Source organism: Anas platyrhynchos, chromosome Z (genome assembly GCF_047663525.1).
Source record: "Anas platyrhynchos isolate ZD024472 breed Pekin duck chromosome Z, IASCAAS_PekinDuck_T2T, whole genome shotgun sequence".
Classification (NCBI taxonomy): Eukaryota; Metazoa; Chordata; class Aves; order Anseriformes; family Anatidae; genus Anas; species Anas platyrhynchos.
Genome location: NC_092621.1, coordinates 39789583 through 39816971, shown reverse-complemented (window position 1 = coordinate 39816971; position 27389 = coordinate 39789583). Strand labels below are relative to the sequence as shown.

The 27389-nt window shown below is 37.1% G+C and overlaps 1 protein-coding gene across 4 annotated transcripts in view; it reads right to left on the bottom strand.

Moving 5' to 3' along the window:
- Nucleotides 1-27389, bottom strand: part of TRPM3 (transient receptor potential cation channel subfamily M member 3) — a 424148-nt gene that overhangs the window by 287745 nt on the left and 109014 nt on the right. For 2 of the 4 annotated variants that reach the window (XM_072031292.1, XM_038170831.2), the window contains exon 1: nt 344-811. The exons of the other annotated variants lie outside the window; for them this stretch is intronic. In XM_072031292.1, the coding sequence (XP_071887393.1) occupies nt 344-622 (279 nt within the window). In that variant the 5' untranslated portion in view covers nt 623-811. Of the gene's footprint in view, nt 1-343; nt 812-27389 lie in introns of those variants that run through there. 4 annotated transcript variants of the gene reach the window in all.

Genomic DNA, 27389 nt, shown 5'->3' with positions numbered 1-27389 from the left:
AGGAACACACCTTAGAAAGGGACTCCTTCCCCTTCCCTAGAAGTTCATGGCTTGATCTTTTTAAGACAAGGGAAATGGAAACATGGATGACATCCATCACTACTTACTCCCTTTTTATCCCTCTCCCAAACCTTTTTCAAGGGACAAACATGCTATGCTGGAGTACAGAAACACAATTTCAGGATCTTCAGGTAGTCGCAAGGGGTTGTAAAGGTAGCAGGGGAAGTAATTAATAGGAAAGTTGGGACTATTTCTGCATTAACTTTCCAGCAGCGGCGACGGCAGTCCTGCGAACAGATGCTGGGCGGTGGGCACCGATTTTCAAAGCGGGGTCTCACCGTACCTTAAGAAGCCTGACGGACGGGAGGAAGGCGGCATGGCACAGCTTCCGGATGGTCCAGTTGAGCGGCCGGGGAGCGTCGGTCTGATTCATGACCCCCCGCGGACCCCGCCGGGAGATGAGCCGCAGAGCTGGCAGCGCCCGCCCGCCGCCCGGCTTGGGGGCATCCCCCGGGCAGGGCGCGCCGGGCGCGGGCAGAGCGCTGGGCTGGGCTGGGCGAGCCGCTCCGCCGAGCCTCCTTAAGAGAGCAGCGGGCTCCTGCGTGGGAACAGCAGTGCTCATGCATACCAAATGCAGAGGGATGGAGGCGATCGGCCCGCCGCTCAGGGCAGGCTGCGCTGGCTGAGCGGAAAGGGGCAGCCCGCATAAAAAAAGAGGCTGCAGTGCGAGCTGCTGCTTCTGCTGCCGCTCCCGCTCTCTCCCTCCTGCCCTCCTCAGAGAGCAGCCGGGTTAGGCTCTCCCGGGCAAGCTCAGCCATCCGCCTCGCTCCTCCGCTGGCTTCCCTGAGCGAAAAGCAGGGCAGAAAGGAGAGAATTTAAATAAAGCAAGCTGAGGGGTGCTTGCACTTTCTTCCCCAAAGCATTGCCAGAAGAGGGAAACCGGCATGAGGGGAGGGGCCAGCTATCAGACGGGCAAAGATTGAGAAGGGAAAAAAATTAATTCATTCTTGATTTACTATATATAATGGATCTAGGAAGCATAGTTTCATTGATCTGGCACAGTATTGGTGTACTACTGGCGAGTGACAGCATTTAGAAGCTGTACTATGAGAGTACGAGTGCTAGCATGTAAAAAGAAAATAAATAAAAAATAAAATAAAATAAACCAAGAAACCTTCAGAATTCAGGTCAGCTTAATAACTAAATTGATGTGCAGAATATTTCTTTTTAAAGACATGCAAACACATGAGGTTGTAATGCTGAGGCACTTCAAACACAATAAAGCACACCTCTGGGTGGTAACTGGCTTTCCAAGCTAATGGAGATATTAATGCTAGCTTCATTACACTGCTAGTCAAATGCTAGCTAAAGGAGAAATAGTCTTCCCTCCCTCCCCTTCCCCTTCCTCCCTTTTTCTGTGGGGGAGGGGGGAGAGGGGAAGATTACATGAAGCAAGTATTACAACATGCTATAAAGCATAGAAAACATTGCCAATATTTTATTCTGCCAGTAATAACCAATCTTTAATTATGAAGGAAAACAACCACTGCTCAGAAGAGTTTTAAATCTCTCATACCTCAGGTTAGAAAACATGAATTCAGTTTACTTGGCTCGATTTCACTGACCTGTAATTTTCATGTACTATATTACTCCCCCCCCTAATACAGGTATTGTGTACACTATTATAATTTATTCTTATTATGGTTATATTGTTGATCAAACTGGCTGACATGAAGCAATAATTCTGGTTCAATTTTTAAAGTCTGCTTAAGGACAAAAAACTCTGGGGAGAACAAGTAAATTTAGTGAGTCTGTTAATACTGTCAGATCTTCCAAGGCAAATGGAAGATCCTAAAAATATTGAAATTACCCCAATAGAAGAGAGTAAGGATTGATTTTTACGACCCAGTCTTGCTCTCCAGAAGAAGTCTTGCCCGTGTCCACAGATCAATATTCTCCAAACCCAAGGGTACTGGAGTCCATGCAGAAGGAGTCCATGTGCATTGAAGTGGAAGTGCAGTACCTTTATGCATCTTTCAACACACACATACCAGCCAGCTCCACCTCAATGCACCCTCTCAAGAACTCTTTGAATGTTGTTATTTGACCTCAGAGTCTTTTGCCCAGGAAAGACCAGCCCAGAACATGGTGCAAGGTTGAATGTGTACCAGAGGAGATCTCTCACCCATTCCACCCCACTGTACCTCTCAAAACTACAAAACTTCAAATCTTGAGACATCCATGTAACAGAAACAGTAGAACACCAGGAATCATTCCCTTCTGACAAAGCCTGTTGCAATGCAGATGAATTTCTGGTTATGACTGGGCAACTAGTTTAAGTTGCACATATTTAAGTGCCTTTTCACTTGGGCTCTCTGAATCTATTTGTTTTATGAAAGGAGGAAAAACATGCTGTTGATAATGAAATCAAACATGATGAGGTACATTGTTTTCTAAAACTACCCTTCTAAGGCTCTTTTTCCTCCACTAAGGAGGCAAAAATTAAGGAGGTAGAAAAAAATATTCCCGACTGTAAACAGCATGCCCCTTCAAATGTATGCAACATGACAACTTTTCTGTGTTTGAAAGGAATTAATATTCAATGATTAAGATTTGGGGGTTCACAAATCAGAAAGAAGTACTCCCAACACTCCCAAAACTATGCCTTTCCCTCCCGCCTCTTTGCTTCCCCTTCCCCCACTCCTCCCCCCTCCTTCCCCTCCCCCCAAGCCATACTGATGACTTTCCTTTACCCTTGAAGATCAGTAAAGAATTTCTTGGTAAGGACACCAAACTCAACATTGCCTTCACCGTTTCACAAATGTTTTGCAATAGGTATCTGTCACAAACCGAATGTTCCGTCTATGTGCTAGGAACAAAGAAGGTGGAGAAATCATAGCATGGCATTCTTTTCAGTGAGTACAGTAACAAATCTCTGAGGAGGCTAGAGAGTTGAAGACAATAAAGAAACACAACAGATAGCTTTAATAAACTAAAAATAGTGAGCCCGATGTATCTTAGCTTCCACAGAGATTCCTGTCTTTGAGATGGAGCTCTGCCATTGCCTTCTTATGCAAACAGTACCTTAGGGACAAGAGCTTTTATGTGCTGCAGTGCTTAATACACACCAACCTTCTTTCACAGGCCTATTTTCCATATTTCTTGTTGTGTTCTAATCATTTGTATTTGTAGAAAGCAAGTGAAAGAATGCTGACTTCTCTTGGTGACAGTTAGGAAGCACTGACAGACAGGACAGTACGATGACACGGGAGCTTCATTTCCACCACAAAGTTCCTGGGTGACTTGGATAGATTGTGTAAACCCTACTTGGCTTTAATTTCAATTAATTTTAACTTTAATGTAGATGTCTTACCTACAAGGTATACTGCTGCCACTTTGAGGCTCTTAAGTGTAAATTTGAAAAAAGCCAAGAAAGATTTTTTTGTCTTGGCAGCAGCCAACATCAATTTTCAGTAAATGTTAGTGGTAAAAGACTAGGAAGCAAAAGAAGAAAATTTTGAGCAGCTTATTTCAGGAGCTGTTGACAAAGTCTGGTTAAAAAGTATAGTGAAAGACAAGGGAAATGTTGTTGTTTTTTTTTTTTTTAAATCACTTCAATGAAAAAGTTGGAGTTTGAAGTTCTTGTTCAAACTTGTTGGAAAAGCAAGTGCTCAGCTCAGCTCTTGCACAAGCAGATGTCCATTCAAAGACAAAGGGGTGCAGCAATCCCACTAGAGTCTCAATTTCTATTCTACTAGACCCAAAAGATAGGGCTGCCAGTTTCAGATTAAAACACTTTTTCCTTATAGCATGCTCACTGCACTATCAGTATTCACATCTCATTCTTTTTGTCTTACCAGGGATCACCTTTGGTACCACAGAAAACAGAAGACAAGTTCAATTGCTGTCTGCATTCCAAGACATTTATACTTAAAATCGTTGTTCATAGAAAGCATTTAAGAGTGCCTCTTTGTAGATTGCTGTCATCTAACAAAATAATAATGCTACATTTAGAAAGCTCTGATACAGTAAACTTTTTAACACCTCTGGGAATGCTAGAGAATGAAAAATAGCCAAGGAGCATCCAAATCTCTCACATCACACGAAGAACATCCAACATTTTCAACCTGAGAGCAAGCACTTGTAAAAAAGATGCTGCGGACAACAAATTTCTTAACCCAGCCAGTAGTCTACTTTTATGAGTCACTCAGCACAAGAAATGCAGCAGTCTTTCTTACGTATCTCAAGAGAAGTTGTTATTATTACCTGTACTTAAGAGTCCAGGGAAGTTTTTCTGTCCTGCTCAGTTAAAAATTCCTTTACAAACTTTGAGATGCAGCCTAGCTGGGGACTAACATCAGGTGTAGGCAGGTGAATTTTCCTGTGATACTACACATGGTTTTCCTGTGTATACCAACAGACGTAAGAAGAAAGATATATCTCTACAGTGCAGATATACAGACACTTTGCTAAGGCTTCCTTGCTCTCAGAGCATCTTTCCTTCTTCCCTGAGGGCTGGCACAGCCCAGCAGAGTAGCAAATATGGGAGAAAATAGAGCTACACTTGTGCCTTTTTGCTTGTAGCACTCATCATGGAAGTACTACAAAGAGAGTCTGGGGCAAAGGTGATAGTTCTTCATAACATACTTTGCTCATGTGAGTTTATGTTTATGGAGGAAATGGCAAGATGGCAATAGAAGTAGTTAAGAAGCTTTGCAGGTTTGTAAATTAAACATTAATGAAGTGTATGACAATGAATAATAGTGTATATTTATAATATCAATAGTGTTTTGTTTTGCTTTCTCCAACACATGCACATTTCAATTTATTTACCTTCATTGTGCATAATTTCTTGCAAAAATCATAGAATAGAAAAATGAATATATGTAAGAAAATTTAGATAAACTATACTTAATTTTATGCCCATCATTACATCTTAATGGGCACAGATGTTTTTATAGCTTAACTCAACCGATTAATTAATTCATAAAATTTCTTCACTGCTTTCCATCTTTTCTATTCACGGCATGCCTGAGGTGATTTTTTTTTCTGCTGTTATCATTGCTGAGGTATTTCATAGGTCTTCTGTCATATGCTCATATCCATTAGTCCTTCTCCTCCAGACACAGATAGTGTTAATGTAAAGTTTATACGCTTATTAAATGTTAATTAAATAATTTATCCTAGGTACAGGCAACTCTGTTTCAAGCACATACATAAATGATACTGGATAAATTAGATCTTTATGCTGCTGGCTGAACCAATAAAGGGTATTCTTTCTGGTTTGTTATTCTTATACGTGTGCGATGAAGCCAAAGATGATGAAGCCATTTTATATGCCTATTCACTGCTACCTTAAGGTCACCTTTAACTGATCCATATGTGGCTTTTGCCTGGGAAAGTACCTGACTGAGCTACCATCGCAGGGACACTGTAGCACACAATCACTACAGAGAAGCAGGGGAACTGGGGTTGTATAGCAGTAAGTGGTCTGAGCAGTACAGACACACCCGATGCTTCTTACAGAGATATTTATTTTCCCAGACACCCTGTTAGACTGCTTACAGTTCCAAAATGAGCAAGTGGAGGTGTAGATTCAGTCTCTGCACGCAGAAAGTGAAGTTTCAGCCAACACCACACAAGCATACTTTACCATTCTCTGCGGTTTCACTTCTGTAGCTACTGGCAGAGAGTCCTGATGATTTGCACCATTTTAGCTTCAGTTGCTCTTTGAGTACTTAAAAATCTGCCTACCCTTTACTCTTGAATCTGTATCCAAGAACGGTATGTTTCACCACACATTCTTCTTTAATTGCAGCCTGCAGAGTTTATCTTTGAAAGGGATTAAAACACTTAGGCATGTAACACTCATTTTGGGACTAGAAATGTCCTTGGTTGATTGTTACTTAGAAACAAATGCTGTATTTTAAATTACAATCTTTCTTATTTTAGAGTGACTTTCAAGTGTAGGCAAGCTGTTAGCATTGCAACCTCTATAGCATACAACAGAAACTAGGCTGCTCAATTTACAGACTTCTGTTTATGCTAAAAGTTTCTCTCCATCTTAGACATTATGTTCCAAGCTATATTGTTTAACTTTGTGTTATGGCTTTCCCAGTTTTGACCTGTAACCTCATTTTCTGTATCATTTCTAGCTCAGATATGCAGTTTGTTAAGCATATCAGTGAAATATTTTACTGTAGATAAGTGGAAAACTTTTTTTAGTCTTGATTACCTTGTTAAATACAGAACAAATATGAAATTTCTTGGAAGGAAGCAATTTACCCTGCTTAATAAGCATCCATTAAGAACCCAATACAACAACTATCTTGCAATGGGACACTTCTTTTTGTTTGCTATAGACTGGTACAGTATATGATGGGACCTTTCTCACCTCAAAACTTAGTTCTTTAGAATGGTAAAATACATCTGCATCCTTTCAACATGATGGAGAATCACAAACATTTCTAATGCCTTCTACTATGAAGCTATAAAGAACAAGAAACCACATACCAGCTTTACTTTTCTCCCAGAGGCAAAGGCCTACAGGCCTACCCTACAGCAAACGCCATCTCTGATGATAAAGCTTCCTGCAACTTCTTGGCTCATACTTGCAGGATTGAGCTCATTACTTGCCTGCTTTTTTGAAGATTCCTTTCCAATAGATATTTATTGTCTTCAGAGTTCAGTGCAAAGAGCTATTCTTCTACAGTCTTTAGCACTTCTTTCATCTGCTTAGCTAGCTGCCTAGCAGTATTCATATTGGTTTGCGGAGGTAATCTGGCCACCCAGTGCTTATGGCCAAGAGTGTCTGTGCATGGATGGCTGAGTCACCAAAACTGAAAAGACCATACTTGAGCACCCACGCATCTGAGAGGAAACACCACAGCAATAGAAGGCCCAGGATAGATGAACACAGCAGACAGCACCACAGCACCACAGATGCATCTGCTGATCTGATTATCAAATAAATTGAACACAAATAGGTGTACTGCTATCAACTAACAGCAAACAGCTCTTGGAAAGCCCTAAAATAACTCTTATTACATAGGAGTTATTAAATAACTAACAGTATCCTTGACATTTTATTAGGAAATTCATCACAGAAATTCAGAGTGAATTTCAGAGGTCACAAATATCACTGTAAAATAAAGCTTGCTCAAGAGCCAAAAGTATTTTTTTTTCCTCACACATTCTGAAGAGCAATGTCTTCCACCAGGCTCAGGAAGATGACTGTCTTACAAGGGTTCTAATTCTCTGCATACCCTGTGGAAATGGTGTATTTCATTAAAAACAAACAAACAAACAAACAAAAACAAACAAACAGAAAACAAGGAGCAGTGTAAGATTTGGATCTGTATGAAATTAAACAAAATGAGAATGAGCAAAGCTCATACAAGATGTGAAACAACAGTATTATTCACAATCACCTCTTTTTTTTTTTTTTTTTTTTTAATTATAAATTGAAAACACTCCTGTGGTGTATTTTGAAATCGATGAATGTCACTTTCAAAACTGACTTCCTTAATCAATCTGTTTTTAGCATGGTATATGTTTGAGTTTGATTTATTCTTAAAGTCATATACCAATTCATATATTCTTTTTATACCCTGGGCTCACACGTGCATAATTTTACACCTATATTTGCATTGAGACAATTGTAAGCACATGTGTAATTGGACAGCAGCAAACTCTACATGGTAAGATACAGGTGTTTACCACAATGTCTGTTGCATTTGTTATGTATTCAGTGGCACACCTGGAAAAAAAGCAAAGACTTGGGCCTTTTAGACTGATCACTGATCAAAGCTGTGGTTAAAATAGTTAATGCCCTCCAAAGATGGTAATCTAGTTTTGTACCCAGACACAACAGATGGGTAACACAGAAGGTGCCAGATGAGGGCAACAGTGAAAAGAACATCATCTGTATCAAATAAGCTATAGTCTCGGTTTCCACTTGCCTAACCAGAGCCTGGCCATGCAGTGCTTGGTTTTGTAGGCATCAAGGCAGATGCCTGTAAAAATTAGAGAAATGGTATGTGCTGACTTACTTCCAGCTCTAATAGAAGATTCAAACTTATCAAGCACATATACTACTATTAAATGTGACATTCTTTAACAGTGTCTTAGTCAATTTTAGTGTGGTTTGTTATCACATATATATGATGTATTTCTTGAAGTCCTGTGACTACAGATACCTGGGAAACTACTGAAATCAAGAGAAAACAAAACAAAACAAAAAGCAAAGAGAACCAAATTATACCAAAACCACACTAATTAGGAGGAAATATTTTCCAGTAATTGTTTTTCAGAAAGACAGAAAAAAAAAAAAAAAAGAAAGAAAGGAAAAAAGAACTACAAAAACTCTACCTGTCTTTCTTAGAACCTCTTTTGAACTTCCTTTTTTTTCGTAAAATTTTCAACCAGTTATGCAACTGGACTCTGCAATAGCCTTTAAACATTCCCTTTCTAACACTGCACTGTGCTTATGCATCCTCTGTCATTGAAGCATAACTCAACTTATCAAGTGGCTTATACCAGCACCAGATTCCACTGGTATTATAGAAGTGCTGGAAGGATTTTCTTGAAGAACTTTTCTAGCATACCTAAGAAGTATTTGTCAGGTTTATGTCCTCATTACAGACCGTCCTTTAACATCCAACAGACATAGCATACTAGTTATTTTCAAGGCAATCTGTAATTTGAATCACATGATTTGTACAATTCTAATAAGACTCCTTAGTATGAATCCTTCTGAATCCTCATTAATAACATCTTAAAATTACAAAGAAAGATAGCGTATGTAAACTGTATTTTAGGCTCTTTATTTCCTTTCCAATGGAACCTGGAAATAAATTTGAGAGACAATGATTTCCTAATGTAGTGATCCCATGTTGCATTTTATCAAATAATGGTCATAGTGTAAATTATGTGGTAGACTTAACAAATGACAGATTCTCTCCAAGACTGTGATTTTACCCTCTCCTTCATATTTTTAGCACTTTCTCTAGGTCAGAAATTTTGGCTTTATGATTTATGCCTAACTCCCAGAAGGCAAACAGATTCTTCCTATTTCACTGATATGAGAATTTATGCCTCTATTGTGTCATATATGAAATATCTGTTATATTTATGACATGTCATGCATTATATTTCTCAGGCCCACATTATTTTTTTCAGACTCTTAAAAACGACTTTCTGATTCTTAATGGAACAGAACATCTACAAACGTGATTTATGTATCATTTTGCTATAGAACTTAAACTAATTCAGAGGGGAAAAATCAAATTTGACTTTTGAAGCTGGAAAAACATAAGCAAGTTAAGAATACTCACGTGAAAAGCCTTCTAGAAAATAATAAGGAACATTTGTACAAATGTGTGCACGAGCATTGTCAATACCTATTTTTCAAAATTATAATTTGATATAAACTTCTAATAAGTCAACTTTTGAGGGTATATTTCAATATTAATTGTGTATTTTTTCATAAATTTTTAGTTACCCTATGGTTTCCGTAAGGAGTACTGCACAAATTCTACATACAGTCTGATTTTCTTCCACAGTTCAGGCAATAAGCAGGAGATTAATATTTATACAGTCTTGGAAGAAACATAATTTTCTAAAGAGCTGCTAATAATTTGTGTCTATTCTACAAAAATATTATATTTCTTGTCTTTAAGGGAGTTGCTTTGTTTAACTTTATATAAAAACACACACAGTGTGAAAGCTCTTAACTAGAGATCTTCTAAATACCTCGTCTCCTCTCTTTGTTTAGTATTTAATTAGTATATTTTTATTTTATTTCTATTAGTTATTAAACTTTTTTTTTAATCACAAATTTTTCAGTTTTTATCAGACTCATAAATTATTGTATAATCAATCACCAGTAAAAGAAAATCATATATTTTGCTTCTTTCACTACAGATATAGCAGAAAACTAGGAGCAAATGTGATACCAGAAGGTATCTGCTGACTTGAAAGTCCCATGAATTATTTAGCTTATCCAGCTACATGTTATAATTACTGTATCCAGTTTAATTACTGGGAGAGAATAATGCCAGCTGAAATATCTTCAGACATTTAAGCACTGATATACCCTCTGCTAGATAAAATTTTAAATGTTCTAACTGGAGATAATATACCATTTCAGGCATATTTAGTACAGAGGGGTCAAACAGGTGAGAGAAAAGCCCTGGGCTGTCATCAGCCATTTTGACACCACATAAACCTTACTGCTTAAAAATATTTTGAGATGAAGAACAGGAAGTAAAATAAATGGTATTTAAGTGCAATTAGAGTAACCAATAATGACCCTAGTTATACACTGCATCTTTTTTTCTTTCTTTTTTTTGAAAAAATCTACATTTATGCACTAAAAATAAATTGTCAGACTCATAACATATTTATAAAGAAAGCCTTCTCATGTGTGTATCCATGACAACCTAGATTTATATTTTGAGCTCCACAAAGTTGTTTCAGCACAGCTTACATAAATTACTTTATAGAATATAACAAGACAAGATGTTTTGCTACCTGAGGTATTTTATGTGGCAAAATATGTAACATTTCAACCATATTGGAGCATGCAGGAAAACAAAAGCATTGTGTAGTGTTTTGAAACCAGTGTTGCCATAAAGTAAATATATATTTTTAATATGAAGAGAATGTAGAAGATCTCTAAGACAAAACACATTGGAAATTAAAAAATCCCTGAAGAGTTGGTAATTGAATATTAGTATGCCATAGTTCAGAAAGCAAAGAAACATAACAAAATGTGAAACATACATAGCCTGAAATAAATAAAATTCCTCTCATTTACTCTAGTGTGCTGCCTACTGGGATTCTATCTGGACTGTTTTGGGCACAAGCAACCTATTGTGTTTTCGTCTCCTACCTAAGGAAAAGAGCTTGTCTTCATTACACTGTGCATTACTAAAATTGCACTTCTGTAATACTTTTTTTTTTTTTTTTTTTTTTGCATTTGACTTGAGAAGGCATAGCATATTGCTTGTATAATAGATCATGACAGTAGGAAATTTCCAAGTACAAAATGGCAAAAGTGAGATGATCCTTCATGAGATTTTCCTAAATGAATATCAGTGTTCTCCATAGCATTTTATTGTCAAATATATGTATTATACATCTTGGAACGAGACTTTGATGGGAGAGGGATGCAATCATTTAAATAACTATTTAATATGCTGCTAAGAATTCATGTGCTGTTAACAACTATAGTCTCTGTGAAAACTGTTCTGAACAGTTTTCACTGTTTTAGACTGCTTTAGACTGCAGTCCAGGAAATCAAAAAAGTTCATAACAGTCTTCTCTTGGACTCTCTTTTGAGAGAAAAAGTTCTTGACATCAGCAATGCAATACTTGTACAGCACATTACCAATCAGTCTGGCGTTAGATGGATTTCTAGTTCTACACAAGAGGCTCAGGAACTCTATTCATGGGAGATCCTCCATGGTGAGGTATTTTGTTGAGGGCTGCCCAACCAAATTCTATTGAATTTCAATAACTCGAACACAGCAAGACAAAGTTCTTCTGTAAGCACCATAAAAAGTTGTGTGAACCAGTCATGAGCAGCACTTTGAAAAATTCTCAGATCACCACAGAAAAATAACAGAGGCTATGTTTGTATTGGAATAGCAAGAGCTTTGCAGCCTATGCTCCTGAACACAACCAGCAAGTAAGAGGGAGGTTTATCCCTGCATGTGTTCACAGCTGGTCAGCAGTGGCCTGTTGTTTCTTCCCCCATTTTCTGGGTGGGAAATTTCAACTCTGGGGTTGCCCCTTCTTATCTAGAAAAATGACCTGAATGTTCAATGAACTGAATATTGAATATTTAAACTGAGGGATTCTTGGCCCTTCTTTTTGCTCCTCTTTTGAGCTTTATTAGGGAAACCTAATCATGCTTTTGTATAAGCCAAACATAGTTTTAGTAACTTACACAAATATCTGTAATCACAGTTCATACACTTCAGGAGTACTAACTACTATAAGAGCCTTAACTAGGCAAAAATGCTACTATTGGGAAGAATTCTGTAGTAAAAGAAAAAGAAGTATTATAAGTGTATAAAACATTCACTGAATTTACATTTTTGGCATTATCTTGGTGTTTTACTATTTGTTTCTACAAGTTAGTACAATATTTTATTTAATGAAATATATATAATATCATATATATACATAATATACTGTCATTACACAACTTGTAACTATTTTAGTACAAACTTAAGCCTTCATTCAGCTTCTTTCAGTTCTTCAAGGAAGAGCAGCAAATGTTCAGCAGAAATGAAATCCCTTAATTAAGAGCCACCAGCATTAATAATCTCTCCTGAAATTTCATGACAGTAATGTGCAAATTTATCATAGCTTCTATGATATGTTACAGAAAGACCTGGAGTTATTGGCTTACCAGAGAATGATATTGCATCTTAATTAAAAGTTCTGAGACTGATATTACTTCATACATGTGCAATAACATAGTCTTGAGAGTCTAGTATCACCTCCTGCCACAATCCGACTGCACTAAAATGAAAAAAAAAAAAAATAGAATAGATAACATGCCACACTAGTGTGGTATTAAATAAAATTGTGTGCTATTTAAATGCATCAATTGAAACAACTAAGCAAGTTAATTTTGAAAGTCAATGTTATGTACCAATATTTAGATACCATGAAGTTACTGTTATAGCTTCTTTCTACACAGCAGATGAAGAACATTTCTTTAGTTTCAAAAATAAAATAAAATAAAATAAAATAAAATAAAATAAAATAAAATAAAATAAAATAAAATAAAATAAAATAAAATAAAATAAAATAAAATAAAATAAAAGGTTTCTTCAGTCCCTTAATCATCTTTGTGGCTCCCTCACTGCACTTACTCCAGGTATTTCATACCACTGTTCAGCTGGGGAACCCAACACTGGACACAGCACTGTGTTTCAACAGTGCTGAACAGATGGGAAGGATCACTTCCTTTGTTTTGCTGGAAACATTCTTATGCAGCCCAGGATGTTGTCAGCCTGCTTTACTGTGAGGCTGCATTGCTGGCTCATGGTCAACCTGATATTCACCAGGACCCCCAGAGCCTTTTCTGCTAGGCTGCTTTACAGCTTGGTAGTCCCCAGCATGTATTTGTACCTGGGGCTACTCCTCTTCAGGTGAAGAACTTTGCAATTCACTTTGCTGAATTTCATGAGGTTCCATCCAGCGTTACCCTGTCCTGTCAAGGTCTCTCTCAATGGCAGCATACCCACCTGGTCTGTCCACCTGATTTTGTATTGTCTATGAACTTGCACTTGGTCCCATCCTCTATGTCACTCACAAAAATGTTAAAAGTGTTTGCCCCAGTATTGACCTCTGGGATACACAACTAATGACAAGACTCTCACTGGACTTTATGACACTGATCACAACCCTCTAAGGTTATTCAGCCAGTTTCAGTCCACTCATCCATTCCACGATATGTGAGTTTGTCTATAAGAACGTCATGAAAGACTGTATCAAAAGTCCTGCTGAAGAAATAAGCAACATCCACTTCTCTTCCCTTGTCTATCACACAAGCAATCTCATTTTAGAAGCCTATCAGGGTGGTCAGATGTGATATCCCCTTTAAAAATCCATGCTGATGGTTCTGACTCACCTTCTTGTCTTTCGTATCTTTGGAAACGTTTTCATGACTTTCCTTATTACTGTGCTGAAGCTGACCAGTCTGTAGTTCATGGATCCTTCTTGTCCTTCCTCAAGACAAAGGTGGCATCTGCTTTTTCAATTCTTCAGAAACCTCTCCTGGTGACTAAGAAGTTTCTGCCTTTCAAAGACAATTAAGGCCTTGCAATGGTATCAGCGTGCTCTCTCAGCACTTGTGAATGCTTCTCATCAGAGTTTGTAGACTCGTGAATGTCTAGTCTGTTTATGTGTTCCCTAACCCAATTTTTCTCCACAGACGTATATCTTCTAGTCTCTGGACTTTCCCAGTGGTCTCTGTGACCTGGAATTGCTGAGAGCAAGTCTTATCAGTAAAGACTAAAGCAAAGAATCACAGAATCATAGAATCTTTTAGGTTGGAAAAGACCTCTAAGATCATCAAGTCCAACTGTTAACCTGGCACTACCAAGTCTGCCACTAACCCATGTCCCTCAGCATCACATCTACGTATCCTTTTTAAATACCTCCATGGATGGTGAGTCATCTACTTCCCTGGGCAGCCTTTTCCATTGCTTCACAACCCTTTTAGTGAAGAAGTTTTTCCTAATAACCAACTTAAACTCCCCTGGCACAACTTGAGGCCATTTCCTCTTGTCCTATTGCTTGTTGCTTGGGAGAAGAGATTGACTCCCACCCCGCTACAGCCTTTTTCATTGTAGTTGTAGAGACCAATAATGTCTCCCAAGAGCCTCCTTTTCTTCAGGCTAAACAACCCCAGTTCCCTCCGCCATTCCTCATAATACCTGTTCTATAGACACACAGAAAACACTTTACATTGTTTTTCCCATGTTCTGTGTCATCAGGTTCCCCATTTGGCACAGGCCTCACACTTGCCTTAGTCTCCCTTTTTTGCTGACATACCCATATAAACCTTTCTCGTTCCCTTCACTTCCTTCACCAATTTCAACTCTAGATGGACTTTGGTTTTCCTAACCCCATCTCTGCATGCTCAGACAATTCCTCCTGAGTCACCTGTCCTTTCTTCTACCTCTTATGTACTTTCATTTTTATGTCTGAAGTTTATCAGGAGAAACTTGTTTATCCATGCATGCTTTCTGCCTGATTTCAGGATTGTCAAGAGTTGAGCTTGGAAGAGGATAACCCTGAAAATCAAACTTCTCTCCAGGACCCTTCTTTTCTCCAGGACTACTTCCCATAGGATTCTTCCATACAGGTCTCTGAACTGGACAACATCTGTTCTCCTGAAGCCCAACATTCTGATCCTGCTTCCCCCTCACTTCCTCCTCTCAAGATCCTGAACTGCTCCATCTAATGGTCACTGCAGCCATGGCTGAACCTGACCTTCACATCCCTTACAAGTCCATTCTTATTTATAAGTATCAGATCCAACAGAGCATCTCTTCAGTTTGGGTCCTTGCTTACTTCTGCCATGCAGCATCACAGCACTCTGGAATCTTTCTGGATTGCTCATACTTTGCTGTGATGTCCCATCAGCAGATATCAGCATGATACAAGTACCCCTTGAGGACAAAGGCCTGAAAATATGAGACTTCCCATTTTCCAAAGGAGGCTGCAGCTACTTCTTCTTGATAGTGGTTCTCACTGGCTGGCCCAAGGGTGCTACACAGTGAAGAAGACATCCAACATCATTATGGAGAATAGGGAATGCCAAAAACTTTCCTGACTGTTGGTTATTGGTAGGTAAGATGAGCCCTTAATGGTATTGTGCCCCTTGCCTACCTGGCAAGTGGATTTCCCCTTTCACTTTGCTTATCCTCTGGCTTAATTATGCTAGTTATTGGTGTGTGTGGTTATAGTAAATTCCATCAAATTTATTTTGTGTTTTGTTGCCATTTTGTCATCCAATATCTAAAGAACCAAGTTGTCCTGTGATGGTGGTCTGTAGCAGAAAGTTGGCCACATACACGTGCTGTCTAATCTTCACACATCAGCTCTCAGCAGGCTCATTATCCTGATGACACTAAACGTGGAGTTGTTAACTCTGCTGAGGGTTGAAAGGCCTTGCAGAGAGATCTGGACAGATTGGAGAGTTGGGTAATCACCAACCGCATGATTTTTAAACAGAGAAAATGTCAGGTCCTGCACCTGGGGTGGGGTAACCCTAGCTATATGTACAGACTGGGGGAGGAGACTGGCTGCTGGAGAGCAGCCCGACAGAGAGGGATCTGGGGGTTGTGGTTGATAGCAAGTTGACTATGAGCAAGCAGTGTGCACTGGCAGCCAGGAGGGCTAGTCACATCCTGAGGTGCATCAAGGACGGCATTGCCGTAGGGAAGTGATTGTCCCTACTATGTGCTGGTGCAGCCTCACCTCAAGTACTGTGTGCAGTTCTGGGCACCACAGTACAAAAAGGATATGAAACTGTTGGAGAGTCTCCAGAGGAGGGCTACTAAGATGGTGAAGGGCCTAGAGGGGAAGATGTACAAGGAGCAGATGAGGTCACTTGGCCTGTTCAGCCTGGAAGAGAGGAGGCTGAGGAGAGACCTCAGACGTGGTCTACAGCTTCCTCACAAGGGAGAATGAAGGGGCATGTGCTGATCTCTTCTCTTCAGTGACCAGCCATAGGAGGGGGGTCCATAGAGAATAGGGTCAAGCTGTGACAAGGGATGTTCAGGCTGGATATCAGGAGGAGGTTCGTCAGTGAGAGGGTGGTCGCTCACTGGAACAGGCTCCCCAGGGAAGTAGTTACAGCACCAAGCCTATCAGAGTTTAAGAAGCATTTAGACTGTGAACTAAGTCACATGGTCTGAATTTTTGGATGTGGTGCCAGGAGCTCGACTCCATGGGTCCCTTCCAGCTCAGGATATTCTATGATTCTATCTCCAGGCAGAGCTCCATGCTTCAGTCTTGAAGAATGACTCTATTCCTCTTTATGAAACTAACTATTTTCACAGAGAAAAGCTGAGACTTTTCACACCTTCCATGTCTGCAGATTAACATTTGGAGATAAGTAAATAATTCTTGGCTCACAGTAGCAATAAATGAGTCCCAAAGTGTTTTTTTCTCTTACCATTGATGGACCATGAAGTTCTAGGATGAGATACAGTCACATACCATAATGGCAAAGTCCTGATTGTTCTTATTTTACAGACTTAGACTATATATTGTAATTGATGGTGACATAATGAACTTCATAAAAACTCATGAAGTAAGTGTTTTATACGTGAACATTTCTGGTTTTGTTTTAGTTTGGTTTACAGTCATTCTAGGCATGTAAAGAGCCTCTTTAGAAAAACAAAGGTAGAATTTTTAATTGACAGTGGCATTTTCCTGAGTGTTAGCTTAGGTCCATAAAATGCTTTTTATCTTGAAAAGTCCCCCCTTTCCTTTTTTTCTTTTCCTTAAAAATAAATAAATAAATAAATAAATAAATAAATAAATAAATAAATAAATAAAAATCATCTTGGATCCCCATTCACTGAAAGAAATATAGACATATCCAATGGATACGAACAACTGTTTAGCAACAGATAAAGAAAGGAAATTAATGCAGTAAATAAATCATTTTTTATAACATATTAAAACTGGTAAGTAAACAGCATGCATGTACTTGTCCAGGACAGAAATGGTGAAGGTAGCCACACTCTTAACAGATGCCTGTGAATAGTATGAATACCATTCTGTAGAACCTCTGCTTGGCAGCTCTATAAACTACTCTTCTGGAAGACCGGGATTAAAAAACAATCAATCCTGTGACACTGAAGGCTTGCAGAGTGTTCAATATCAGATTGTTGTAGTTTGTTAAATAGAAATCAGGTAATAAAAAGAAGTGAGTGTTATAAGCACTTTGAATATTTTGAGGTGAGGAATTAAGATAATAAATCTAAATTGGAGCCTAGACTTAAGTTTAGCATTACAATTAAACACTAGTTTATTAAAAATCATATAATGAAAAATAATATGGAACATTTTCTTCATGTCAGAGCCCTGACTGACTGTCATTGTGAAACTTCTGTTTGCAATTACCAAACCCTCACTGAAGGTTTTATTTTTAAAGAAAAAAAAAAAAAGAAAAAAAAAGAAAAAAAGTTAGATTTTGCTTTATATAAGGTGGTTTATGTTTTCAAACAAGGAAAAGGCATTCACACTGCAATAGCTGCCTCAGAGCTAGCTTGTGTTGGAATGTTCATCATTCAGCTCCATCATTGCTTGAGAGTTATATCCCTCTTGAGTTACAGGAACTGGAAATTGCATGAGAGCAAAACTCACTGTATTATTATAGCTCGTGTCTGGTATAGCTACCAGATCATGTACTCTCATGGACTCTCATGTGTAATACAGCTATTTGTGTTAGAAGTATGTGCCCACTCACAAGATGCCTTTACCTACTATAATCCTGCAAGTAAGATTCACACCTCCATTTTATCTCTCAGATGTATTCTATGGGCAAGAAATTAACAGCTGAGAAATTCATGGACAAGAAATGGAGTACAATTCATGTATTAACCAGAATTAATCATCATCAGCAGCACACGGGATCTTTATGTGGTAAATCAGTGACAGTTGCTGAGCTAGTTTTGCTGTACTGCTGTCCACATGGATGGGAACACATGGAGCAAAGTCAAACTCTAGTGTGAACGCACTGTTCAGAAAAGAGGACACAGAACCAGCAGAATGAGTGCTGTGGCCTGTCAGCATTTTAATACAGAGACCTTTCCAAGTATATCTCTGTGTTCTCTATCTGTAACTTATATGACTGGCAAGTTATATATGTTTCAGTATTTAAGTTATTAACCAGTACAAAAGATACCACTGAAGACACGTTCAAATAGGAATACATTTTTTTATGTTTCTTACATAAGAAAATAGGAAATGTGAGCACTATGCCTGGGATGACAAGAAACAGAGTAACAATAGAAGACTGTGTCCACCTCCAGTTAGATTCATTGTATAACACCAAGTCCTAACACTGAGGCATAATTATGCAGGGAACCTGGGGGAAAATAATAACGATAATAATAACAAAAACAATAATAATAATAAACAATCTCCTGAGTAGCACACAAATGAAAATGTTGCTAATTAAAAGCTTTCCAAAGATGTCAACAGTATACTTTGAATCAGCCTCCTTGCACAAGCCACAAAAACCCAAAAAATTCATTATTATTTGAATAGAAACAATAATGAAGAGCTAAAAGACAAAAATGTTTGAAGACACCACCGAAAGTGTTTATTAGCACTTTAGATCAAATGTGCAGCACCTGTCAAAAAATCTAGAAAGACCAAAAGAAAGTCAGCTGGCAGTAGAAGACAAGAGAGAAGTAAGAGGACATCTTTAAAGAGCCAAATTTGTTTTTAAAGAAGGATAATAAAAAGGACTATAAACTCTGGCAGGTTAAAAACACAAGGCAGCAAAAAGGGAATTTGTGAAGCAGCTTACAAAAAGTATAAATATATATATACATATTTAAACACAGTAAGCAGCAGGAACTCTGCCTGAGACTTTGTAAGGCCAGCCGATGACTGACAGGACGTAAAAGAACTCCCAGAGAAGATAAGGTCATAAAAGAAAGTAAATGATTTTTTTTTTGTGTCTGTGTTCACCATGCAGAACACAAGGAGGTTTCTCATGTTGGAATAATTCTTGAGGAATATATCACTAGGGACATATTAAACTCACATTTACATAGCTTAAATCTGCATGGCACCAGAAAACTGGAAGATATCAAATGTGACAACAAAACTTATAAAAAATTCTGGAGAAGATTCTGGGAAGAAAAGGCCAGGAAGTCTGACACGTATTTGAGCCAAACTACTCTAAAACAGAATCAGTGAAAATAGACACACACACACACACACAAAAGACAGCATTTTCTGAAGGAAAGCATTCCTCACAAACATGAGTTCTTTGGAATATTCAATAGACACATAGACAAAGAATGCAATGTTGTATAACTTGAGTTATCAGAAGGAATTTGAGAGAAGTTTCAAATTAAAAATCCTTCAAAAACTATGCCAGGAAAGCTTAAATGGAAAACCCATGGTTAAATCTACTGGAATTGATTGCTGAACTGAAGGGCAAGTTTATACTCTTGAGAAAGATTAGATGCCACACCACAAGGGTTCTGGTCTCATGCTGTTCACTAGATTCATGAATATCCTAAAAAAGGTCAAAAAATAGTGAATGACAGAGTTTTCTTATATTTGATATTAGGCAACAAAATTAAAGATGATACCTTAACGTGAAGAAAGGTAAAAAGACCTTTCAAGGTTGATATTACTGACAAAATTATGAACTTTCATGCAGATGAATGCATACAAATAAACAAAAATCCTAATTTTATATACCTAGTGTTAGTCTCGGAGGTGGTTTTTACCACTTAGAAATGAGATTTTTAGGACTGTAATAGATAATTCCATTAAAATGTTATCTCAGAGCTTAGCAGAGATTTTTTTTTTTTTTTTTTTTTTTTTTTTTTAATAATAATAAAAAGCAGATCAGATGCTATAATGTATTAGGAAAGGAAAAAGCTGCACAGCAAAATGGCATTTCCTACTATTGAAATCTATTGTACATTTCATCTTAAACATGTGGTACTTGGTCTTAATAGACTTAAAGTCTACTAAGACTTGGTCTTAATAGGCATATAGACTGGGAAAATTCTGAGGAAGGTGACATTGATAATTTTAAGTATAAATGGGAGTGATTAAACTGACAAGTAGTTGTGGCTGTATGAAACAGGAAGCCATAAAATTTCAAATGGAACAGCAAACGTGAACAGGGAACAATTGGTCTTTTTATAAAAACAACAACAACAACAACAACAAAACAAACAAACAAAAAACTATGAGACATGAAACAAACTAGAAGGTTCAAAATCATATTGTAAAATTTAAAATGGCTCTTCTGCACAACCTAGCAAGGAACACTTTGTCCCAAAACACTGCAATTACGTAGAAGTCACAAGGTTACCAGAAAAAAATCAGTCAAATTAATGGCAGAACAAAATGGTCTATCTACATCTGTTAAATACAGATGACCACATCTAGGTCTGAATGTCTCTGTGCCAAAAAACGGAGGGTGGAGAGTGTCCTTACATGTCCAACTCTATGGTTGTCCTGTTTTCAGTCTTCTTTTATGGCCAGTGTCAGAGATAGAGAAATGGTGTGGATGAACTTTGGGTCTGCCTGAATAGAAATTGTTCTTTGCTGTGATATGATAACCTTGGTAAATGAATATTTCACCACAAACAAGGTTGACTGTACAAACCTGCCCTTTAAAAGGTCTGGAAATTTCTGACTATATCAGTAGGGAAGTTAAATAAACAAACAAAAAAGCAAACCAACTAACAACCACCAACAACAAAACACACAAATGAAGAAACAAATGAACAAAAAACAACAACAGTATTCTGATATAAAAGAATGAAAACGAAGGAAGCTTGAGAGTTTTTTTTTTGCCTACAGAGGGATTTAAATATTTTCCAGCTCCCTCTTTTTTCACTGTTTGTTGGAACTTTAGATTACAACTATGCTGTGGTCCACAAAGATTGGGAAACTATGACACTCCTACTGGGAGACTAAATAACACTGCAAAGCAGTAAATACATTTTGAACATCAATATTAAAATAAAGTAACTGCAGCCAGTGGAATTAATATAATTTGCAAGTCGTATAAGAGCAAACTTCAGAAAATCCTACCATTGGTGTGAAACTACCCAATGGCATAGTCAAGAGACCTTAAGAAGATGGATACTTTTTGAGAAGTAGAATTTTCCTCCCTTAGTCACAACACATATTTGTTATGTCATTTACATGCTCTTCCCCAATAACTGCCTTCCTGTGATTAGTAACTTACAAAAATAAATGTAAAAACAATTTACCACAAAGAAAGGATTATATATCTGACTGTAAGCTGACAGAAGCTTAGTGAAACTTTTTCCCTAAAGATCTGAAGTGTTGTTCAATAATTAAGTATGAGAAAAAGTATCAAAGTTCACCTTGATTGCCAAGTAAGATTTCAATACCAAAGAATAAGGTTAGAGGAAAGTACAAGAGTGTATGATTATCCGAGCACTAAGAAAAATGAAATACAATATATAAATGTACTGCAATAACTCCTGCTAGCTTTTATGAAAATCACATGAGATCTGTAAAAAATATTTTCTTACATACTTTCCATTTGTACTCAGTACGAAAATTGTACATTAGTACAGTCCTGTGTTATAACTTTCAGACAATTATATATAAAATAATTCAGATAAATTTTTCTCTTAGGCAACTTTTTTTCTCAGTTTTTCCTATATAGTTTGCCTTCTTTTTCCCCATAATTCCACCTTGCTGTTACGTATCAAAGACAAATTGTCCAATTAATTAATATGGCAATAGGGTTACTTTTAAAGTATTGAACTATTATGAATGTGCTAAACAATCAACTTGATTATACATTCTCTTCCTATTCTATATTTTGGGCAGGCATCTTTAAATAATGCCAGTGTGAACAAGGGCTCTCCAAATCCTACAGCATCCAGATTACTGCAATACAGAACATGTCAAATGGTGAAAAACTGAAAAGTGTATTTTTCTACAAAACCACAATTTGGCATTACAGATTGCATGGAGAACATATCTGTCCAGAATACTTATGCAAGCTCCATGATTTAGCTAATGGATCAGTTGTTGTAGAGATACCTGGATGATATTATCATGAAGTTTAATAACTTTAAATGAGTTACTTAGATAAAAACTGAGCTTAGCAAAAAATGGGGGAAAAAAAAATCCTATAAGGAAAACAGAATGGTCATGCATCCATCTAAGTCACATTTAGAGTTGTGGTCAATGGCTCAATGTCCAAGCAAAGACCAGTGATGAGTGGTTTCTCAGGGGTCGGTACTGAGACCATTTTAACATCTATGTCAAGGACAGTGGGATTGAGTGCATCTTCAGAAAGTTTGCTGATGGCGCTGAGCTGTGTGGTACTGTTGACACACTGGAGGGAGGAGATGTCATCCAGAGGGACCTGGACAGGCTCAAGAGGTAGACCCATAAGAACCTCATGAAGTTCAGAAATAAAACAAGTGCAAGGTCCTGTACATGGGTCAGGACAATCCCCAGCACAAATAAGGGCTGGGCAGAGAATGGTTTGAGAGCAATCCTGAGAAGGACTTGGGGATGCTGATTGACCCAACATGAGCCAACAATGTACACTTGCAGTCCAGAAAGCCAACTGGGCTACATCACAAGAAGCTTGGACAAGAATTTGAGGAAGGTGATTCTCCCTCTCTGCTCTGTGCTCATGAGACCTCACCTACAGTACTGCTCTTAGCTCTGTGGCCCCAGCGTAAGAAAGATATGGATTTGTTGGAGCAAGACCAAAGGAGGGCCATGAGGACTGGAGCATTTCTCGTATGAAGACAGGCTGAGAGAGTTGAGGTTATTCCACCTGGAGAAGAGAAGGCTCCCGAGAAACCTCACTGAAGCCCCCCAGTAGCTACAGAGGGTCTACAAGAAAGCAATGGAGGGAGTCTTTATCAGGGACTGTGGTAGTAGGAAAAAGGATAATGGTTTTAAACTAAAATTCTATGATTCTGTGATTCTAAAAGCAGATATATTTAGATTCTTCACTCAGAAGGTGGTGATGCATTGGAACAAGTTGCCCAGAGAAGGTGTGGACACCCCATCCCTGGAAGTGTTCAAGACCAGGTTGCAAGGGGTTCGGGGCAACCTGTTGTAATGGGAGGTCCATAGAAGGACCTGTTCATGGCAGGGGGTAGGAACTTTAGGATCTTTAAGGTCCCTTTCTACTCAAACCATTTTATATACACAGATATGTCCTTATATTAAATATCATGGAGCAAATATATATTATCTTGACTTTCAGAATATCAAGAATATCAAAAATGTGTAAATTTCAATTAAAAATGAAATCTAAATAAAATACTGCAAAAATACACATCATTTGTTACTTTTGTTATTAATGATGATCTAGTGAAATGGAAGGTCTGTCAAAAAAAAAAAATAAATTCTTTTTCTGTTTAATACAATTAAGAATAATTTACAGCAGCTTATCCTACATCCCACCACTGGTTATATGATTTCAGAACACAACTGAAATGGAGGTAACCAAAGGCCAAATCTACAACTTATTGAAGCTGGGGGAGTACTGCCTTTGATTTCAACAGGCATTAGAAAGAAATTACAAGGAGTAACGCAGTTCAGAGCTCTATAATTATATTATCCTCTATATTTACAGTTTTGAAGGAAAGCACATTTTCAGGTTGCCTAGTCCTCCTTCAGCAGTTTGTGAAATCTATCTTAATTTGATGAGTTAGTATGGTAATACTAAAAGTTTCTAATATTTTTTGTGCTATTCTTTATTTCTTTTGGGAGTTATAATTTACAGATATTATGTTGCACAATATAACACAATTTCTTATTCATAAAGGTTCAATCTCCTCAGCCAAACACCTAGACAATTATCATAGCACTAACTTGTTAAAAATAAACATACTGTAAAATCCCTCATTATCAACTGAAGATAAATTAGAATTAGAATAAAGCTATGAGAGTCAAAAACAAAACAAAACAAAAACACTAATATGTGACTATTCATATTGAAACTTGATAGTAAAATTGCCATTTTTGAAAGCCTCTTCAGATCAGAGGTGGCAATACAGACTGCACCTACTGAGGAGCATAAACCAGTGCAGAATATGAGAATACTTCTTGCTGGCACTATATGTCTGGATGACAGCATATGCCATCTCTGTTCTGTGATCTCCAGGATTCTCCTGCTGTTACCTGGGTGGACTTTAAGACTGTGACCCATAAAACCTAAAATAGATTTACACTTCACTACTAAAGAGAATGCTGCCTTTTCCGTGCCATATTGTCATTGATAACATTTGTAGAAGCCTTTATATTTTTTCCCACTTCAATAAAGAGAGCTGCTGGCAGGATGTGCTATGGAGAGGGATCTTTGCTTTGACAATAAGAGCACATCTCACAGAACCAGAAGGGACCTTTCAGGTCACTGAATCTCTTCCTCTGTTATCAGAAGTATATAACTCTTTATTTTAATTGAGTACTCTGCCTTCCTCAGCATCTGAATCATCGGCCATCCAAACGTACTGCACTTGCATTGACACTGTCAGATAGGTAGGGAAGCTGAAGATGCCTCGTGAGCCTGTGTTACAGAACTTTAAAGATTTTTAAGTCTCAAGGCTTGCGATTACCTTTCATGCGGTATGTTGGGATCATTGCTCCTTTAGGAGGACAAACCTTGTTAGAATGTCACAGTATCTCATCCTATGTGAAAGTTATTGGGCTTATAAATAATAGTAAACATAGTTGGGGGTTACATTACATGTGTGCATGTTTGCGCAAACAGCACAGTGACCCAGAAATGAGCACATCACAGAGCACTGAAGAGGATGCCACAGAACAAACCTGAGCTGGTGTTACAGCTTCTTCTCAGCTCCTTACTCCCATGTCAGCATTGGTGGAGAGGAGAAACAGTGACACAGAATTTACTTGAGAGAATTAAGGAGTATTCTTGAACCAAGAAAAAGGTTTCTGTCTTCCACATAATTCTATACCTCAGACTAGTATGTTCTTTCTTTCTATTTGTTTGGTAGTTATTAGGTGGTTGATTTCATTAGAGTTGCACTAGCACAAAAGTTTTGTTTGTTTGTTTGTTTGTTTGCTTTCACACAAAGATATGCATTCTATTGTTGTTGTTTGTTCATTTTTTCATGTAAATATAGTCCTGTAAGATTTCAGAGCAGAAGGAAGGAATTTACTGTGCACATGCTTTACATGGAAGATGAAATAAAAGAACAAAACTTTACGAGATATGTGTGCATATACATGTATATGTTTTATAGCTACTAAAACAAGACAGAATTTCTCCTATGAGTTTTGACTTCTGGATACTTACATTCATGCCAATCACTTTTCATTGACATGCTAGTTACTATCATGGATCACTCCAAGACTACAGGAAAATTTAATTGCTTTAAATATTTCATATCCAATGAATAATATTTTCAACAAGACAGTACTTCTCACAGAGAAGACAATATTTTATCTAGGAAATTTTGCAACTAGTTATGTGAACAAAACTAATGAAAAATGATATAATTTGCATACATATATATATATAATATCATAATGCTATGATATATATACTACTGTATATATATACTACCATATATGTACAATATTACTATGCATTAGTAGTCCTTTGAAAAGTGAACTAAAAGCTACTGGCTGTGTAGACTGTTTTCTTCAAGGAGTGAAAAGCTGTCTGGCATTTAACGTCACCATATGAAGTCTAAAGACACTTAGCTATCTTTGACCTTTGAATAAGCAGTCGAATATTTGAGCTTGAAAAATCTGATTTTCCCCATTTTCCTCCCCTCCCAGAATATGACTAACAGGATTTTCCAAATCACCAAAGATGTTAACATAGATTGGATATGACTATAAAGTATTAATTACCATTTGCATATACAAGAATGATAAAAGCTTCATTGCATCAGATTAAAGAACATTTGTCTAGAAATACATTATTGTTCTAAATTTCAATGTTAAGGTAAATACATTACAGCTAAGAGGGAAATAAAGCAGATAATAAACTGATATCTGAAGGTGTCTGACATGGTATAATGAAAATGTACACAATAGAGATCATATTTCTGAAAACTGGATCACTTAGAATCCACTGAGAATCTACACTATATTGAATCCATATTTATCATTTCATATTTCTCATCGAGATGCACAACCAACAGGATATATTCTGTCTCTCTTGTGCATTTATATTCTTGCTTTCAAGCAAGAGTTGTCAAAATAAGTGGATCAAAAGAATTTTTAAAAAAGAGAAAACAGCGGGTTGTAAGTAAGCCTCTCCATTCAATCATTTCCTTTGTGCTGGAAAATAGGAATGTTTTCTTATTCTTTGTTAAAAACCTACCCCACTTATGGCACATCACACAAAAGTATAGAAAAAAATAAATGCTAGTAAGCTTAGTTCTTTTTCTATTTTCATTTGTGTTTAGTAACAGAAAATGAATTTGCATCATAACTCAATAAAATCCTCTTTGGAGCCCACTTTTTATGTTCCCAAACATAAGAGAATAAATGACTCAGGAGCACTAATAAAAAACTCAAATCTCAGTTCTTCTCTGAGTTCTGTTCTCTTTCTCTTCTGATCTCTGGAGTCTAAGCACTCTGCTGAACATATGATAACACTAACAGAGAAATGTCTTAGTTCCTCAAACTCAAATTAGAAGCGAAAAATCTACTGGTATATTTTATAACCTCAATTTTTGATATAGGAGGCTAAGAGTAATTTCACAACGTAGTGTTAAACACAGTTTTATTCTGCAGGAATAATTCACTTAATTTGTTTAACAGATGTCTTTCATAGATAATCATATAGACTTTATAGAGTCTGTATATAATATAATATAATATAATATAATATAATATATATTTTATATATTTTATATATTTTATATACATTATATAATATATTATATAATTACTATATATATATTATATATAAATAAATTATATAAATATTATATATAATATATAATATATATTATATATAATATAATAATATATAATATATATTATATGTGTTATACAATTAAAAGTATATATTATATTATATATTATATATAATATAACAAGTTATATTGTTATATACATGTATACTAGTTATAATATTTTAACTAGTTATA